This window comes from Drosophila takahashii, chromosome 2L (assembly GCF_030179915.1).
Source record: "Drosophila takahashii strain IR98-3 E-12201 chromosome 2L, DtakHiC1v2, whole genome shotgun sequence".
Lineage (NCBI taxonomy): Eukaryota > Metazoa > Arthropoda > Insecta > Diptera > Drosophilidae > Drosophila > Drosophila takahashii.
Window position 1 is genome coordinate 7905507 of NC_091678.1, and position 18292 is coordinate 7923798.

Here is an 18292-nt window from a genome sequence, read left to right on the forward strand (position 1 = left end):
ATATACTTCTTGTAAATATTTCTATCAAAAAGCATTTTCCTCATATAACTCAGAAACCATTCTGCAGAGATGAGTAAAAATGGTTCCCCTTCAAGAGATGCCTGGTGAAAAATTCCAATTTCATCGATTTTGACACTCCATTCCTTTGTAGGTATAGAAAAATGCATAAGAGCAGAATGATGGGATGTGCTAAACCGAAACCGAGAGATTATCCAAACGAATGCCCGGCACATGCTTCGCATATTTGCCGCATGATGTTATGTCTTTTATTCAGCTTCGTGCCCCAAGGCGATTTGCAGGTTTCTTCTTGTGGCAAATGCAACGGACACTCAGTTCAGATCCCGAGCAGTGGGTTAATGTGACCCCAGGTGTTGCTCTACAGCCACACACTTTCATGTTCTCAAGGATATTCCCCAGAATACTCGACCTTTAATGGAAGCAATTACGATATGTTTGTCATCCTCTCCTTTCAGGCTGCACCAGCAACAGCAGCAACTCCATTGAATGCCATCAGGCCTGCGACTTTGACAACTTCCGGAGTTCCGGTTCCCCAGCTGCCCAGAGTTATTCGGCCCTCAAAAGTAACCGGAATTCGGCACGCAGTGGCAAAACTCGATACGAGGTGACCATGCGACTGGGCGCCAATCTTACGGGATATTATCGACATGCTGACCGGGAACAGTTGTCGGGCGTTATGGAAAGACAGGTAAGTTAAATAGGCTCTTCATCCTACAATTGCTTGGGTATAATTGCTTTTCAAATAAGCTAGATGGTGTATTTGTCTAAACAAGATTAAATTTATAACAAACCATTTTAAAATTTACAAGAAATAGGTAACCTCGAAGAGATGAGGATTTAAGAACATAATATAGTAGAGGATTCGATTTCGATTTATAGCAAACCATTTTAAAATTTACAAGAAATAGGTAACCTCGAAGAGAAGAGGATTTAAGAACATAATATACTAGAGGATTCGAAAATGATAGAAGTTGAATGTAGATTTTTAGTAATAGAAGCAGAGACTTAAATTTTCCTATAAGTATACAGAAAATTAAATTTAATCTTATTACCCAAAGAAAACTCTTTTTTTGTAGCAGGTATATTTATACTGCAAATACATTTTAAAATAAGATCTAAATAACATTTCTTTAAAATTTAAAAAATATTGTTTTCCAAAAGAAGTAAAAAATGGGTAAATCGTCCTATCCCACATAATTGTGTGTCAAGTTTAGCTGATCCTCGGGTTCCGAACGTGCACCAGCGGCTGCTCCACCGATGGCGTGGAGTACATTTCGCACGGCACCCGGAGTGGCGTCCAGGGAGGCAGTCCACATGGGCGGATGACCCGCCTGCTGTTGCGCATTGTTCTGGGTAGGAGTTGGACTGACGGGACTGCCGGCGCTGCTCTCCATGATCGTGGGCATGTTGGGCTGATGCTGGGCGGACGTGGCCGGCGGATCGACCCGCTCCATCAGCTGGGTGAAGCTGCCGCCGATGAGGTCGCTGCTCTCGTGGCGCTTGTAGCTGTGGGCGGATCGGGAGAGGGGTCGCCAGCGGTTGAGCTTCTTGGAGGCCATCCGCTGCAGCGGCGGAGTGCGGGTGCCCGTTTCCGGGTTGAGGGAGCCCACTCCCTTGCCGCCGGCTGTGTGCTGCTCCAGCAGATTGCTCACCAGCTTGTCCAGCGCCTTAAGGTCCACGTTCTGGAGCTGCGAGTTGGGAATGGAGTTCATCCGGCTGCCGGACAGACTGCCCGAGCTCGTTTGCCCCGGATCGCCTTCTGCCTTGAGGCGATTGAGTCCGGCAATCTTGGCCAGGCGTTCGGTTAACTGCAATTAATTAAAAATCCATTGATAAAATCAATATTTTGTTAATAGGAAAATTTTTGTTCAATCATTTTTCGATTAATTCATTTATGAATTGTGGTCCAAAAAATAGAATTTATATATCACTGTTAATTTAAAATGGTAAATTTTAATATTCAATGTGTAAAAATATTGTATTTGTATGTATGGGCGTAGCACACTGTTTTTAAAGCTTTGATCTTCAAGTTTTTAATTTATTAAATACAACAGTGCGTATGAGTGATAATAATTAAGCCTTTATCTATACGCAGAGAATAAAGGCAATTTTGTACCTGAAAGTTCCTCAAGGTGTGTCTTAAATGCCTTGAAGCATCCTTAAAATTGTTAAATATCCTAAAATTGTATAACAAAACTAAGAGAATCTTTGCCCCGCGTCCAATTAGTTTACAATTGTGGCAACTTCTTTGTGCAACCACAACTCCCTTCCCAATAAATTGGCTGCGGGAGGCTCCGAGACAGATACTTCAGCGCAGCCAATTAAACTTTCCGTTTCCCATATGCGAAATTACAACACTCATAGAAATTTTTACCTAAATACTAGAAAAGTCGCCCTAAAACCGAGGTCGCCCTAAAACTACGAAAAATTTTCTTATTATACGGGTGGCTAACCCTAAATATACGAAAAATCGCCATTGAAAATATTTTTTAGGGTTAGTTTTTCCAAAACGCCACATTTGCCCTGTTTTTTAGGGCGAATTTTTATGAGTCGACTCCAAAAGTAATTCCTTCTTTTTAGGGCGAAATCGCCCTAAAACGCAGAACAAAATAGCCAAAAATATGTTCTGAAATTGCCCTAAAAACAAGGAAGAGTCAAACGAAATTCTAAGACGCAATTAATGGATACATATGTAATATGTGTGTATGTGTGTGTGGTTGGCAGGTCAAAACAAGTGAATGTGTGTGTATATTAGGGCGGACCTTTTTCTATGAATTTTGATGCTGAGCGCATTTGACTTTAGAGAAGTCCACCCTTTTTCTTCTTCTTCGCTTCTTTTCGTCCGTTGCAGTGGCAAGGGTGGGGGTAGAAAGAGTTGCATTTGTCACAATTTTTCGGGCGATTGGCAGTGAAAGACGTGTTTGTGTGAAACCTTTTGTTTGTGAAAAAGTGAAAAATGTAAACGCTATTAAAGGACTTGGGAGGCGATTCTTTCTCTGTTTTCTGGTGAGTACATACATACATATAATTGTGCAATTTGGATATTAATAACTAATTGAATTTACATATCTGTAACAAAGGAAAATGCAGCTGAAACTTTAAAAAAATTGACTGGAAGCAGCTACGAGGAGAAATTCCTGTTCAACTAGACGGTCCAGAAGCGGAAGTTTTGGAAGTGTGGCAAAACAAAGTAAGATCATTAATAAGAGTATACATATATGTATGTGTATATGTAAATAATGCTTGAGTTAAAAAGATGATGCAACAGAATACACACATACATATGTATATATTTACAAGAAATCTGTATTTATGCACCGAACAAACCGCATTCACAAGTGCATATGCCAAAATAACCCCCATATTTCTATTGCGTCATTTCGTCAGTAACCGAAATTTGCTTTTGTTGCTTCTTTTTTTCCAGAAGTAGCAGCAAACGCAATCGCAGGCTAAATGAAAATTCTGACTGTTATGCGGTTATTCCACTACATCGTTCGGATCATTCATTAGTACAATTTTTTCTCAGCCCATACGATTTTACGTAGGTGCGAGCAAGATCCGATTTACAGTAGCTCTAATAAATGAGCAAAATTGTACTTTTTAGATTCAATTTTGCTCATACAAAAAAAAATAAAATGGTGGCCTTCGGTTTTTAAAATTTTGCTCATTAATTGCTCATTGCAGCTGACATATATCTGTCTTGCTCGCACCTACGTAAAATCGTATAGGCTGAGAAAAAATTGTTCTAATGAATGAGCCGACCAATGTAGTGGAATAACCGCATTAGTAGTGCATTTTTATATTAATTTCTAACAATTTTTTTTCTTGTTTTAGATTGAGAACGTCTTTGAGATCCAGCTTCCGCAAACCACTTTTCGCACTTTTTAAAAGCGAAAGTAAGGGAATAAAACTGCTCAAATCTTTGGAAAGCCACGCTGAAGGTATGTGCTTTTTCTCTTTTTCTTTTCTCATTCAATAAATAGACTGTTTTTATTTAATAGAGATACAATCAACTTTAATTTGGCTTGCGATCCATTCAGTGTTGGTGCGACAGCAATGACAAAGAAGGACGGCGGGAGCAAGAACGCGAAGCACACCATTGCGGACTCGCGAAGCCGTTTCTTGGTTTGGAAGGCTACTGTTGGGGAACTGCAAACACATCTAAAGGCATTGACGGAAAATTGCTAATCCGGAAAGCCGAAACTGCAACCATTCAGCTGCAACGTGGGAACAAGCCCTTTTTGACCTTGGTGAATTTCCAGTTTACCTATCAGAGGTTTTTTTATAGAATGCGAACCTTATTGAAAAGTATTGATGTGTGCTTCAAAATATTTTTTGTTTTAAACCACGACATTTATCCAAAAAATGTTTTATGAAATTCATTTAGAGTCTGATAAGAATGGTAAAGCTTTATCCGAACTCTTGGAGGATTATAAAACCTTAAAACTGTAACTATTTTAAAGAAACAATCTGTTCATTCCAAAAAAAAATATTATTTCTATCAGTACTTATTGTAATAAACCTTAAAAGACCTAAAATTCCCTCCGGCGGAAGCACACAACCTAAAGACCAAAAAATACATTAAGCCAAAACATTATTTTTACGATCGATGTAATTCTTTTAGCAATAAGAATAAGTAGAAAAGTATGTTAATGTATATAATTAGAAATTGTGTAAATAACAACAAACAAAAATATAAAAAAAAAACAAAAAAAATATAATGAAATCGTATTTTTATTTATAAAAAAAAACCGGGAAATTTTGGGGAGCACTTTGCTTTTTTTTAGGGCAATTCGCCTATAAATCCAGAAAAACGCCCTAAATTTATAAAAATCTGCCTTTAGTTTCAGGATATTTTTTCATATTTCTAGGGCAATTTGCCCTAAAATCCAGAAAAACACCCTAGATTTATGAAAATCTGCCTTTAGTTTAAAGGTATTTTTTCCGATTTCCAGGGCAATTCGCCTATAAGTCCAGAAAAATCGCCCTGGATTTAAAGGAAACTGCCTTTAGTTTAAGGGTCTCATTTCCTATTTTTAGGGCAATTAGCTTTGAAAATAGAAAAATCGCCCTAGATCTACGAAAAATCGCCCTAAATGTGTGACAAATTCACCCGTATTTTTAGGGCAATTTGCCCTAATTTTGTTGCCTAGTCGCCATTGACCCCCGTTTTAGGGCGATTTTCCTTGTTTTTAGGGCGATTTTACCGGAAAATTTCTATGAGTGAATTAAGCAATAAAAACTAACGAAATATGCCCTTAGGCCTTGTGGCAAGCGAGCAATTTCCAAGTTTCGAAGGGCTGCACTGAAGGAAAGGCGAAGGCAATGTGTTCTCGGCAGAGGAGGCTGACTGGCTGTCAAGGAACCAGAGTTTCCAGGCACCCAGGGTTCTTCTTCGACGGATCCGCTGGCGTGGAGACTTTAATTGATGTTTCATTTCCGTTGCAAAGTGCTTCCGTTTTCCTGAGCTCCGCATCCGCCGCTTGCCGTTTGTTTTGTCCAAGTTGGGGAGTCGACTGCCTGGACGACCTGGTAATTGAGTATCAATGCGGTTTTAAGTGAAAAATGCTGCCAACCTTTGGCCACCCCTGGCAACCCTGGCAACCCATCCATTCCATTCCATTCCATCCAACCACCATACTCAATGGCCAACCATTTCCGTTTTTAATCTTTTGCCTTGATTTGCTCGCTTCTCTCCGTTTTCGTTTTTCGTATTTCCATTTTCGTTTTCATTTCATGTTTCTGTGTTTTTTCAATTGCCTCGTGCTCCATTCAAATGGGGTTAATTGAGTTTTAGTGGCCAGGACTCACTTTAAACTGATTACAAGCTGGCGAGGCGGAGGGCGTGGTCGTAGGCTTTGCAAGTTTGTTTTGCATGCCACTCGGCTATTTGGCGGCTGTCTCTCGAAATATTTGGAGCATGTCAGTTTGCCAGCCACTCGAGTTTCTCGGCCTGAAACCCAAGCTCCACCCCTTTGCCGCCTGGAAACGAATTAATGTAGAAGTTGATTTGTGGCAATCGACGCTTGGATGGCTTTTGAATGCTTCTTGGCGGCGAGTTTTAATTGAAGCTGCTCTGCCGCTCTGCCGCTCGTCTGCGCTCCTTAAACAGGAAATTAAGAAAGTTTTTGCCAGCGGGCCCTATGATTAAGCGTCATTAGCGGATGGCAGCCAGGTGATGGGACATGCAGATCTTGGCTAAGTACGTCTTTCCTGCTCAAAAGCCGAAAAACATAAAACCCAATGACAAGGTCTAAGAAGCTGCAACCTGCTAAGGTTTTTGTCGATATCTCCCAGTGGGTATACTTTCTATGTACTTTCATCTAGTGCATAAAAACCGACTGGAGTTTATTTTCGTCTTTGGTCTCCGGTTCGCAACAGGTTCAGCTGGCTTAACTATAAATCTTACATGATTTTCAACTACTCAGTTGTGGCCCTGCTGCCTTTGTTGCTTTTTGCTCTTCTTTTAGCTGCCCCAAGTGACCCCGACCCCTTTGCTGTCCTCCGCTGCATGTTGCCTTGATTTATGATCTTCCCAACTTGGTTTATTGTCGCATCGTTTGGCCGCCACTTTTTCCTCGGCTGGGCATCCGTGCACTTTCTTGTCCGCCTCGCAGGGCTTATCAACTAATGATTGAGGTCAGTTGGCCACCGCCAACGTCTGCTTTCTGCCCTCGTCTCCGCCGAATAATTGCCAGTAATTAAGCTTAAATGCTGTTTGCCGCAGGACCTCCGCCCAGTGGGTCATGAGAAATGCAGTTTGAAGACACTTCCTGGCCCCGAAGCTTGTATTGTGGCATTGGAGGGAATTTAATTGCCCGAAAAGCGATAGGAAACTAGTTTATTAAAGTAAATATATGCCGCTGCTGGGAACAAAAGCCCAAACAGGTGCGTCTGACATTTTTTAATCTTCAAAAATCGATGGATGCTAGGTAAACAGAGTGTTGTGTCAACTGAGTAAATATATGCTTCTTGTTCCACAACGGCATTTGCCCATCGCATTCATTGATGAATGAAACTTGCCAAATATTTTGCTGGAAGCTAGGCCCAATATTGCCAACAATGGGCCATCAAACACTGATAGAGTGGCGAAAAGCAGTCGAAAGCAGCTGTGCACACTGCGAATCGGTATCAATCGGATCGAAAGTGGCTATATAAGCGGGGGATCTGGCAGCAAGAGATTATCATTCGGCATCCGAAAGCATCCAGAGCAATATGAGTAACTCATTGGTGATAGTCGGCTGCCTGCTGGTGACCCTCTTCGTGGCCCATCTCCCTGCTGGCCAGGCAGTCACCTGTGCCGACGATCCCAGTGATGCGGCCTGCATCGATTGCACGGACACTGCGAATGCGAGCAACGCCGAGTGCACCGCCACCACGGTGGCTCCCGATGCCGCGACACCCGCCGCCGAGGAAACCACCGCCGCCGAGACAACCACCGCTGCCACTGCCGCCGGAGACTCCACTACTGCCGCCTCCGCCACGGACACAACCACAGCGTCCTCGGCATCGGGCACTTCCAGGAAAAGGGTCAAGAGGACCTTCAAGCGGAAGATCAAGCGGGCCAACAAGATCAAGAAGACGAGGCGCAGCAGGAACAGGAACAGGAACAACCGCAGCAGGAGTAACTCTGGTTAAGCAAACACCACTTTCTGCCACAGAAGGACGATGAAAAGATCACGACACGAAAAAGCCAACCCTTATACTCTTAACCTATAAAATTAACTAGTTTTAAGAAAATAAATAATTTGAAAATTGGGCCCATATTTCACATTCTTTTCTTTTCTGATCCTTTCAACAAAATATCTTCTTTAAAAAAACTTTTAATTGTCTAATTAAAGATAAATACCAAATACAAACCAAACTAGGAATGAGGCAAAATTTAGGTATACTTTAACCTCTCTGAGAATGTAATGATTTTATTGGGATAAAAAATAGTTTTAGGTAATATATACATAAGTCGAAACCAGGAACCAAAACGGACATAGATCCTTTAGGAATGACGAAAGTAACAAAAATGAAAAAAATATAGCTTCTGTGTTTTTTGACATACAACCAATGCATGGGAATGTTTTTGTTTGTATACTTCGGAGTTTTGCATTTAATAGAGCTGTCCTAGGAATATTCAGAAAATTCTTCTATTCTGGTATGCAATTATAATAATGAATTTCTAAGATACCGCACTTAGTTCTACAAGCTCCAGTACTGGCATTATTTAATATCAAAAACATTTATGTACCATTTGTGTAACTATAAATTATAAAAATTAAATGAAGTTATCTCTTTAATATTCCTGGTTTTGTTTATATTTGCTATTTTTCTTTAATTAGACAGTTAAAAGTTTTTTTTTAAAGAAGATATTTTGTCGAAAGGATTAGAAAAGAAGAGAATTTTGTATATGGTCCCAATTTCCAATTTATTTATTTTCTTAAAACTAGTTAATTTTATAGGTTAGGAGTATAAGGGTTGGCTTTTTCGTGTCGTGATCTTTTCATCGTCCTTCTGTGGCTGAAAGTGGTGGTGGCTTAACCAGAGTTATTCCTGCTGCGGTTGTTCCTGTTCCTGTTCCTGCTGCGCCTCGTCTTCTTGATCTTGTTGGCCCGCTTGATCTTCCGCTTGAAGGTCCTCTTGACCCTCTTCCTGGAAGTGCCCGATGCCGAGGACGCTGTGGTTGTGTCCGTGGCGGAGGCGGCAGTAGTGGAGTCTCCGGCGGCAGTGGCAGCGGTGGTTGTTTCGGCGGCGGTGGTTTCCTCGGCGGCGGGTGTCGCGGCATCGGGAGCCACCGTGGTGGCGGTGCACTCGGCGTTGCTCGCATTCGCAGTGTCCGTGCAATCGATGCAGGCCGCATCACTGGGATCGTCGGCACAGGTGACTGCCTGGCCAGCAGGGAGATGGGCCACGAAGAGGGTCACCAGCAGGCAGCCGACTATCACCAATGAGTTACTCATATTGCTCTGGATGCTTTCGGATGCCGAATGATAATCTCTTGCTGCCAGATCCGCCGCTTATATAGCCACTTTCGATCCGATTGATACCGATTTGCAGTGTGCACAGCTGTTATGATGGCCCATTGGCCTATTGTTGGTAATATTGGGCTAAATTCAAGCAAAATATTTGACAAGCTCCATTCATGCGATTAATTCTTATGTCTATTTGCAATACAAATTTCAGAAAAGGCAAACACAAATAGTTACCGTTTTCTATGTAAGTTAAATGTAATCTTAATCTCATTCATCTAATTTTAACTCACCTCCCCAGCCGCGTTGCTCGAGTAGCTCATCCGCTTGACCTTCTTGAAAGTGGCGTCGTTCTCGGCCTGGGCCAAAGCCCTTTCCAAAGCGCTGTCCATCTGGGCGTCCCTCTCGTCCAGTCCGTGATAGTGGGCGCCTCTGGGTGTGGAAAGTTGGGGGATACGGGGTGGGTGTTAATTTTATGCAACAATGCCGTGAACTTTGAATGACGCGTCGGGGCGGAAACAAAGTGGCCTCTACCAAAAACATTTATGGTTTTTTGTTAGTTTCGTGTAAACAAATGGTGCCGGCATTTTGTGCTAAATTAAAAAGCTTACAGCTGTGTGTTAATTTGTTGCATGAATTTGCATTGTTATAATGTCCATCACAACGTGTAGTTTGTTCTTTTTTTTGCCTTTCGCCTTTTCAGGTATTAAAATGTTTATTTTAGAGTCATTTACAGAGAATGCTCGTTTTCAATTTGCCTCTGGGGCAAACTAAATTAGAGATGCCGTGTTTATACATATCGATTCGGCTGCTGTTAATTTATTCACAAGTATACGTTTTATTTAAAAGTGGGGAAAATAAAAATTTAAAGCGGATTTTCCGGATATCAGCTACTTGGTTCGGTTCCAACTTTCCGCTTGACTTTATTTGTATACTTTTTTCCATATTTTATAACCATTTGTTTCTTTTTCTTGTTCAGCTTTGGCCTAAGACCGCCATAAATACTTGGCAATGATTTCAATTATGCGATACATATTTCACAGAATGTGCTGCACCATACTTATTTATGGACTAGGACTCCCACTCGCATTCTGGCGACATAAATACCTTCATTATTTACCTTTTCAGATTGCGTTCAAGCATTTGGCCCAGACAAATGTTGGGAGTAAATTGACTTGCCCCCAGGACGTGTTCATGAGAATGGGTTCGGGGCCACGCACACACAACTCACAACACACAGAACACACGGCCGGGCTCAATTATTCAACAAAACGGAATTGTAAAGGATATGGGAAATATGAGAATTGGTTCAGGGGCAGTCGGTCTCGCAAGAGCTCTCCCCTTACCTTCCCCCATCTGCATACTGTATATACATTCACTCACCCGCTGAACTTGTCCATACCCCTGACGGTTCCCATCCCTCCAGGACCTCCGGCCATCGAGCTTCGGCTGCGAGGATGCCGCATTGTTGAGCGATTCGTTTTGCGAACGGTGCGAAGATCTGTTTCCCAAAATCTGCGAAAAAAGGGGGAAAATATATTTAAAACATCGTTATAACTGAGTGAAAGGGAAACTCGAGTGAGAAATCGATTCTAAGCCTCAGGCCACAAAATGTTTTTATTTTTAAGCCCGAACTACTAAAAACCAGAGGGATTTAAAGATGCAAATTTAAAGGCTTCCTGTAAGGGAATCTCGATATTTGATTTGTGCTTTCCTTTCCAAACATAGATATTATCGAATCGATATTGTCAAAATATCGAAAATATCGATAATTATAATATTAAAGCTCTACTCCAAACCTTTATAGCTCTGACTTTGTATTAACCAGATAGCTGATATGTCATTTCAAAATGACGTAGTCCCATTTCATTTCCTTTAGTATTTTGCCCTCCTCCCTTACCTATAAAATTGCACTGTAAAAGAGCTGTAAAATTATATTTTGAATGATTGGCTACGCACGACTTTTTCGCAAAAGTTTTAGTTCAATTTTACCCAGTCCGTATCGAGAAACTTTTTCTATTATGGGAAATAACCTTCGGGCCATTGGCGTGCCCTGCAAGTGTCCCCATTTTTGTTGGCATAGGAGTCGCTCTCGTCTGACAGAAATGCCATAAAAATCATTTTGAATTGGCGGAGACAAGGAATTCGCAACCATAAACCGCTGTCAAAAGGAAAACCGCAGCAATGAAAACAAAACTGGGTCCGGGGTAGCGAACAACAAATAAATATGAAATCATGCACTTTATGCGTAATGCAACAGCCTGCGGAAAAGCCCGGCGAAGGGAGTCCCTTTTTAGCCTGCTGTTTTGCCTGTTTTTCCAGTTTTCCCAGTTTTTCCAGTTATTCCTGTTTGCCAAGGACTCTGAATCTAAGTGCGGCAAACAAACGGGTTTGGATTGTGGATTGCAGGACAATCGGCTGGCTCTTGCAAATTCACACAAATTGCCTTCTGTCTGGTGGCCAGCTTATAGAAAAATCTGATCTGATTGGCTTTGTTTTCTCCTTTTAGTTCTTTATTTTTTTTTGGGAAAATGTTCAATATCTGAATGCAAGTTGTAGATCAAAATGAGGGTATCCACCGAAGAGGGTATTTACAAAGCACACACAATTTCTAAAAGCTACACAAACAAGTCAAACAAGTGGGCAGGCGTTCGTGAGCGTGCTTAAATAAACGTTGAAACAGTCACAGAACATACATATGTACACTACCACTATAATAATAAAAAGGATGCCGGGAAATAAAATTGTAGCACACTTTCGCGGGCCGTTTATGCGGGCTATATGTACGCAATATGTGCGATATGTTGATGTTGACAACTGGGATGGACAAAAGCTTAGTCCTCGCTTAAAGCAATTTAATGCGCCACTTTGGGAAATTAAAGCCACATGTCTGGGGCAGACAGACTGCGACTGAGACTGCGAGCCAGACTGGAGCTTAGATCCCCATTTGTCATTCGAGCCTTTCGCGATGGAGGCACATTCATTATACCCTTGTAGAGGGTATTATAATTTCAGTCAGATGTTTGCAACGCAGTGAAGGAGACGTTTCCGACCACATAAAGTATATATATTCTTGATCAGCATCACTAGACGAGTCGATCTAGCCATGTCCGTCTGTCCGTCTGTCCGTCGGTCCGTCTGTCCGTCTGTCCGTTTCTATGCGAACTAGTCTCTCAGTTTTAAAGATATCGCGATGAAACTTTCCCGAAAGTCTTCTTTCTATTGCAGGTAGTACATATGTCGGAGCGAGCCGAATCGGACCACTATATCTTAAGGCTCCCATAGGAATATTTAAAGATATATAAAACAAGAAAGGAAGCTAGCTTCGGCCAGCCGAAGCTTATATACCCTTGCAGATCATTCCTATTAATTAACAAATCGCAAAAATGTTCAATTTTCTAATATTTCTCATTAATTTTCCGATCGTTCCTATGGCAGCTATATGATATAGTCGTCCGATTTTGATCAAATTAAAATTGAAATTCGAAAATATTTAAAAAGAGTCATATCCTAGAGTAGAAGATAATACAATAAAAACCAAAGAAGCTAGAATTTATTTCCTATTACTTTTCCATTAATTTTCCGATCGTTCCTATGGCAGCTATATGATATAGTCGTCCGATTTTGATTAAATTAAAATTGAAATTCGGAAATATTTAAAAAGTGTCATATCCTAGAGTAGAAGATAATACAATAAAATCCAAAGAAGCTAGAATTTATTTCCTATTACTGTTCCATTAATTTTCCGATCGTTCCTATGGCAGCTATATGATATAGTAGTCCGATTTTTTAAATAATTAATTCGAAATTCAGATATATTTAAAAAATAACATCCCCAAAAGTAGAAGGTAATATTTCAAAAAACACCGAAGCTAGAATTTTTTAAAGTTTTTTTTTTCCGATTGTTCCTATGGGAGCTATAAGATATAGTTGTCCGATCCGGTCGGCTCCGACATATATACTACCTGCAATAGAAAGAAGACTTTTGGGAAAGTTTCATCCTGATAGCTCAAAAACTGAGAGACTAGTTTGCGTAGAAACAGACAGACGGACAGACGGACAGACGGACAGACGGACAGACGGACGGACAGACGGACAGACGGACAGACGGACAGACGGACAGACGGACATGGCTAGATCGACTCGTCTTGTGATGCTGATCAAGAATATATATACTTTATGGGGTCGGAAACGTCTCCTTCACTGCGTTGCAAACTTCTGACTGAAATCATAATACCCTCTGCAAGGGTATAAAAATTCATTGTTACTTTGTAGGAAGTAGGCGTTTTAATTCTTGACTCTTTAAAAACAAAATTCAAAAATAGAAACGCTGAATCTGCAAGGGTATATAAGCTTCGGCTGGCCGAAGGTAGCTTCCTTTCTTGTTTTCATTTAGATTGCCTCGTTCTCGGCCACGCGGCGAGTGGGCAGAAAAGCAAATAAAAACATGAAATCAGTCTGTTAATTACGCGATATATCATATTTTGAGCGGAGCACTTGCTCAGACAGGCTGCTCGCTGCCAAATATGCGATATAATTCCTGAAGGTTCTGGGAAGTCTGCGAAGTCAGAAGGCATTTGGTAACAAATCGCCTGGCCTAAAAGGCTTTCGAAGTCTAAGGGGAATAATGACAAACCCATCAACTTGGAAATAGAGCTGTATACGAAATCCTCCAAAGGACTTTGCTCCTTTATTGATTTAAATGTGTCGGGCAATATGGGTTAATTTCCCCAGCCAGTTGGTCACACGTGTCCTTTATTCATTGTTCGACCGGAGAAATGGCACAAGCTTAATCTTAGATTGGGCCAACAAACAAACAAACAAACAAGCAGACAAGATCTGATTTATTAACCTAGCCCCAGATTAAGTCAATGACAATGTTGATGTAATATATAATTCGCCTGCTAATAGATGTGCATTTTAAATGAGCATTAACCGAGAATTCTCGCAGAAATGCATTCGACGAAGCCGGACAACAACCCATTTTGTTGACTATTGTTGTCTCTGGTCGTTATTAATTACACTTACTAATGGGCAACTGACCAAGCGCACATAACGGAAATGATAAGCTTAAAAGCACTTGCTCCGCCGTCATTAAACACACTCCAGCGATTCTCGCTGAGCGGATTTTTAATTTGCTGCTATTCATACATATTATGTGGCCTAGGGTGGACCGTGTTTCGGGGCATTTGGGGCTATCTTCTGTGATATAACTTTAATATAACTAATAATTTAAATAGGGAAAGCCCTTATTGTGTTTGCAAGATCAAGATATTAGCTTACCAATATAAAATATTTTAATTTGCTGCTATTCATACATATTATGTGGCCTAGGGTGGACCATGTTCAGAGCATTTGGGGCTATCTTCTGTGATATAGCTTTAATATAAGTAAGTATTTAAATAAGGGAAGCCCTAATTGTGTTTGCAAGACAAAGATATCAGTTTACCAATCAAAATAGCTTGAGACAGGGATTGTAATTTGTATGATATACCGAACATCCTAATCAAATAGTTCAAATATCTCTGGTCAACTTTTTCATCGAACAATATTGGCTGTATATCTTAAAGCTCTGTAATATTCTAGCCTCACTAAGGTCCACTCTAATGCGTTCCCAAATGGACATCCACTACATGTCGTCATCGACTAAAATACGCCTGCAAAGTGGCAAAAATGTACTGTAGAATGGTCTACTCACCGCTTTAAGTCCGGACTGGCCGTGTATGGCGCCGAGACCTCTTTAATCTTCAGCACGATTATGGCCGTGATGAATATGCAAATCACATTCACGATAGTCAAACAGGCGGACACGATGCCGTTGATCAGGAACTCGGTGGGCAAGTAGTTCGTGTAGAGGAACGGATATGCGCTGGTCGAGTTCATCGCCTCGTTCTTCAAGTGGGGAATCCGCTTCTCCGGGTAGATGAGCCAAATGCAGGCCAGTGACCAGAAGAGACCCTGCAACACAAGCGAAGGACGGTGACTTTGAAGTTTCCATGGTCATAAGTGAGTGTGTGTCTATGTGTGAGTGTGGTTGCTTCGGTTCGAGGTCATAAGGTCGCCGCGTGCTTTGTTCCGGTTAGATGGCGCTGCCATTGGCATACCAAGTAGTACTGATGCTAGTGGTAGTATATCCCGGCCTTGAATTGTTGTAACTTTGCAGCATGTGTGGGCGCCACACAATCGTACGAAGCATCCCCCCATCCTTATATAGATAGAACTCCATTGTCGCATTTTCAGTTCGTTCTCCTTTTTCTGCCATTCGCTCTCCTCGTTTTTCTATTCCTGATTTCGCTTTGTGTCCTCCTCTTTGCTATTATAAATTATAATGACTCAGCACATTGCTCAGCAAGTCCGGAAGTGCGTGCCTTTCCTATATGGGACGTTCCATGTCAACCCGGCCACCCCACTTTTTTTTTTTTTTTGTATGTGGACAGTACCACATTGATTGCAAAGCCACTTGCTTCCAATAGTTTACCTCATACCTATTTTGTCAATGTTACCACTCTTTCGCCGTATAATCGCGTTGAAAAGAAAACACAAAATCATTTTTATCCTGCGAACGGAAGATACAATTGGCATGGTTCAAAAGCAGAAAAATCTGTCTTTCCATAGCCGATTACGAGAAAAAAAATAGATTTTATTAGACCGTAGATGACCAAGCGATAGCGTTTTTAAAGTCTAAAAGTAGGATTTCGTCCAAAGGGCCAGTCTGCAAAAATACCATTATATTTTTCTGAGAAAGCCCCATATTTAACGGATTTTATGCCACTGGTTTCAAAGTGGGATCTCTCTTGAGGAATTAGCTATGAATTCTTTTGTACGTTTTTGTAGAAGTTAACTGTCAAAAAAAACTAATAAGTAATACAAAATAATCGTATATGCTTTGAAAAAAATTAACAAATCAATGAAAAGAATTCATAGCTAATTCCTCAAAAGAGATCCCACTTTGAAACCAGTGGCATAAAATCCGTTAAATATGGGGCTTTCTCAGAAAAATATAATGGTATTTTTGCAGACTGGCCCTTTGGACGAAATCCTACTTTTAGACTTTAAAAACGCTATCGCTTAGTCATCTACGGTCTAATAAAATCTATTTTTTTTCTCGTAATCGGCTATAGAAAGACAGATTTTTCTGTTTTTGAACCATGCCAATTGTTTCTTCCGTTCGCAGGATAAAAATGAATTTGTGTTTTCTTTTCAACGCGATTATACGGCGAAAGAGTGGTAACATTGACAAAATAGGTATGAGGTAAACTATTGGAAGCAAGTGGCTTTGCAATCAATGTAGTACTGTCCACATACAAAAAAAATAAAAAAGGGGGGTGGCCGGGTTGACATGGAACGTCCCATATGTACCGGCATACAATCGGGGTCAAGATAATAGGACCTAAGACCTATGTAAAACCATTTTGTGTTATTTATTGCGGTTAAGGTTGTGGCATCTAAGCTGAACCTTTTTATGTTTTATTTAAGTTTTATTATTTGTTTTTTATAATTTTAAAATAAAACAATAAATAAAATCATCAATAAAATGCTTTTTTAAGTTTCTTTTAATATTCAATTAATTTTCTTTTTAGTTCTTAGTATATTATTTGTTTTTTTTTTTCTAAAAACAACTGCTATTCTCCTGACCTCCACTGTGAAATCCACAAATCTGGTCGAGTGTGTTTGTTTTTCCATTTGTGTGCTCGCTCATGACTTTTCTTTTCCTCGACTTACTTTCTATTTTCGCTATTATTCGAATTTACGACCGTTTCTGGGTAAATTATTGCGTGCTCGGATTCGAAAGTAAAGCCGTTGCAGACCGCCTTTCCATTGGAGTTCATGCTCCCAGGTTCGGGGGGCCACATAAATAAGGTCGCTTCGCTTGGCAATTTAATAAGCCAAAATTAAGAGTTGCAATTATTACGCCACTACTGGCGGCGATGCAGTTTACTTGCGCAGCTTGTGTTCGCAGCGAAAGTTCAGGCACCTCGGGAGAAATGTGAGCAGCCGGCGACTGCTCGAAATTACTCATACGCTCCGTTGGCCGTGGCTATTGCCTTAGGGCCGCAGACACAGGGCAATTAATTGTAACACGCTCTTTGCTGGTGGGTTGGAAAAAGAGAAAAAACAGCAGAAATAACCGGGAAAACATGGACAAAGGTTGCCTCGGCCTCAGTGCGTGCCACTGATTTATGCAGCTCATATGGCTCACATGTATGGTACACTTTTTCGGACTCGGATAAGGAGGATAAGGACGCGGAGTTGGAGCGACACTTGCACACATGCTCGACCGCAGCTCGGCCGCCATGATTAAGCGATTTCAGCGCCATTGTTTTGGCCAGCTGAAGTTTGGTAGTACTTCCCCCTGCCCCTGAGCCCCACCACCAGTATCCATAATTCGCCCTTTGCATCATTTTGTCATGCTTGTGGAATACGCCTCCCGGCGGCGCCTTTGTCCCTCTGTCAGCATTGATAAATGTCAGCCAGCCGGGCTGTTTGTTTGCCAGTTTGTGTGGCACTTGGCCCGCCGGTTCCTGTGTTTTTCCCAAGTTTTTGTATGCACTTCCCTTCGCAGGCTCACACTTGCTTTATAATTTTACGCAACATCCGCCTGCAGCTGGGGGAATTCAGTCTCGTAGTCGCACTCAGATTCGGATTCGCAATTTGCACTTGAAAATTGGGTCGAAATTTATGCACTCGTTGCGGTTGCGCCACAGAAAGTGGGAAAACAGCTGAGAACCGCCCGGAGGAGAAGGTCCCTTCCTCATACTGGGCCTCCTTTCCTACGGACAGATTTATGGCCAAAAGTTTTTGGCCAATGCACTTCAGATTAATCAGCAAATTGTATTTCGGCCTAATTTATGGCGAAATTCACTTGAAGGGCCCCGAAAAATATTAGCCAGGCCCAAAAGTTCCAGGCCCGTTTTGCATTTTGCACTGGCCAATCGTTTTGGCCCGGTCTTTAAGTGCGTTTCATCGGGCTTACAGCTTAAAAGCCACTCGGAAGTTTCGACCATGTTTGCGGCAGTTTGAATATATATGGCCATGCGGTCATCGATGGTCGAGAACTCAAGTGGAGTCAAAACTTAAGGGCGTAATATAAATGGGAATTGCGTAATTTTCCATTCGGCTGACCAGAGTGGATATTTGATTGGAATGTTAGGATTCTGTTTTATTCACGTTTTGAGGAATGCCTACTGGCCATAAATATTGCTGGCAAAGTCATTTCCGGCACCTGCTCACTCATGATGAAATATCAACTGCGCCATCGTTGCCACAATCGAAAATCGTCGAGGCCTTTGTTAATGGCATGCTAATGGGAGAAAAAT

The 18292-nt window shown here is 41.3% G+C and overlaps 4 protein-coding genes and 1 long non-coding RNA gene across 6 annotated transcripts in view; 3 read left to right on the top strand and 2 right to left on the bottom strand.

The window, feature by feature from the left end:
- The window catches only part of LOC108063192 (uncharacterized), a 119271-nt gene that overhangs the window by 42655 nt on the left and 58324 nt on the right, over positions 1–18292 (top strand). For both annotated transcript variants that reach the window (XM_070211473.1, XM_044395064.2), the window contains exon 6: positions 474–706. In XM_070211473.1, the coding sequence (XP_070067574.1) occupies positions 474–706 (233 nt within the window). The remainder of the gene's footprint in view (positions 1–473; positions 707–18292) is intronic.
- Positions 1108–18292, bottom strand: part of LOC108063187 (uncharacterized) — a 31375-nt gene continuing 14190 nt past the window's right edge. Inside the window, exons 9-12 of the mRNA XM_017150190.3 lie at positions 14674–14933; positions 10359–10490; positions 9269–9407; positions 1108–1826 (exon numbers count right to left, since the gene is read on the bottom strand). Of these exons, the coding sequence (XP_017005679.2) occupies positions 1203–1826; positions 9269–9407; positions 10359–10490; positions 14674–14933 (1155 nt within the window). The 3' untranslated portion in view covers positions 1108–1202. The remainder of the gene's footprint in view (positions 1827–9268; positions 9408–10358; positions 10491–14673; positions 14934–18292) is intronic.
- On the top strand, positions 2893–4255 carry LOC138912016 (uncharacterized). The gene is made up of 4 exons (XR_011417647.1): positions 2893–3024; positions 3099–3208; positions 3853–3959; positions 4020–4255. It is a non-coding gene; the product is annotated as an uncharacterized lncRNA (long non-coding RNA).
- LOC108063190 (protein new-glue 3) lies at positions 7159–7656 on the top strand. Its single transcript, XM_017150192.3, has one exon. It carries the CDS (start codon positions 7234–7236, stop codon positions 7654–7656), a length of 423 nt encoding a protein of 140 aa, XP_017005681.2. The 5' UTR covers positions 7159–7233.
- LOC108063191 (protein new-glue 3-like) lies at positions 8544–9221 on the bottom strand. Its single transcript, XM_017150193.3, has one exon. The coding sequence runs from the start codon at positions 8964–8966 to the stop codon at positions 8544–8546; it is 423 nt and encodes a 140-aa protein (XP_017005682.2). The 5' UTR covers positions 8967–9221.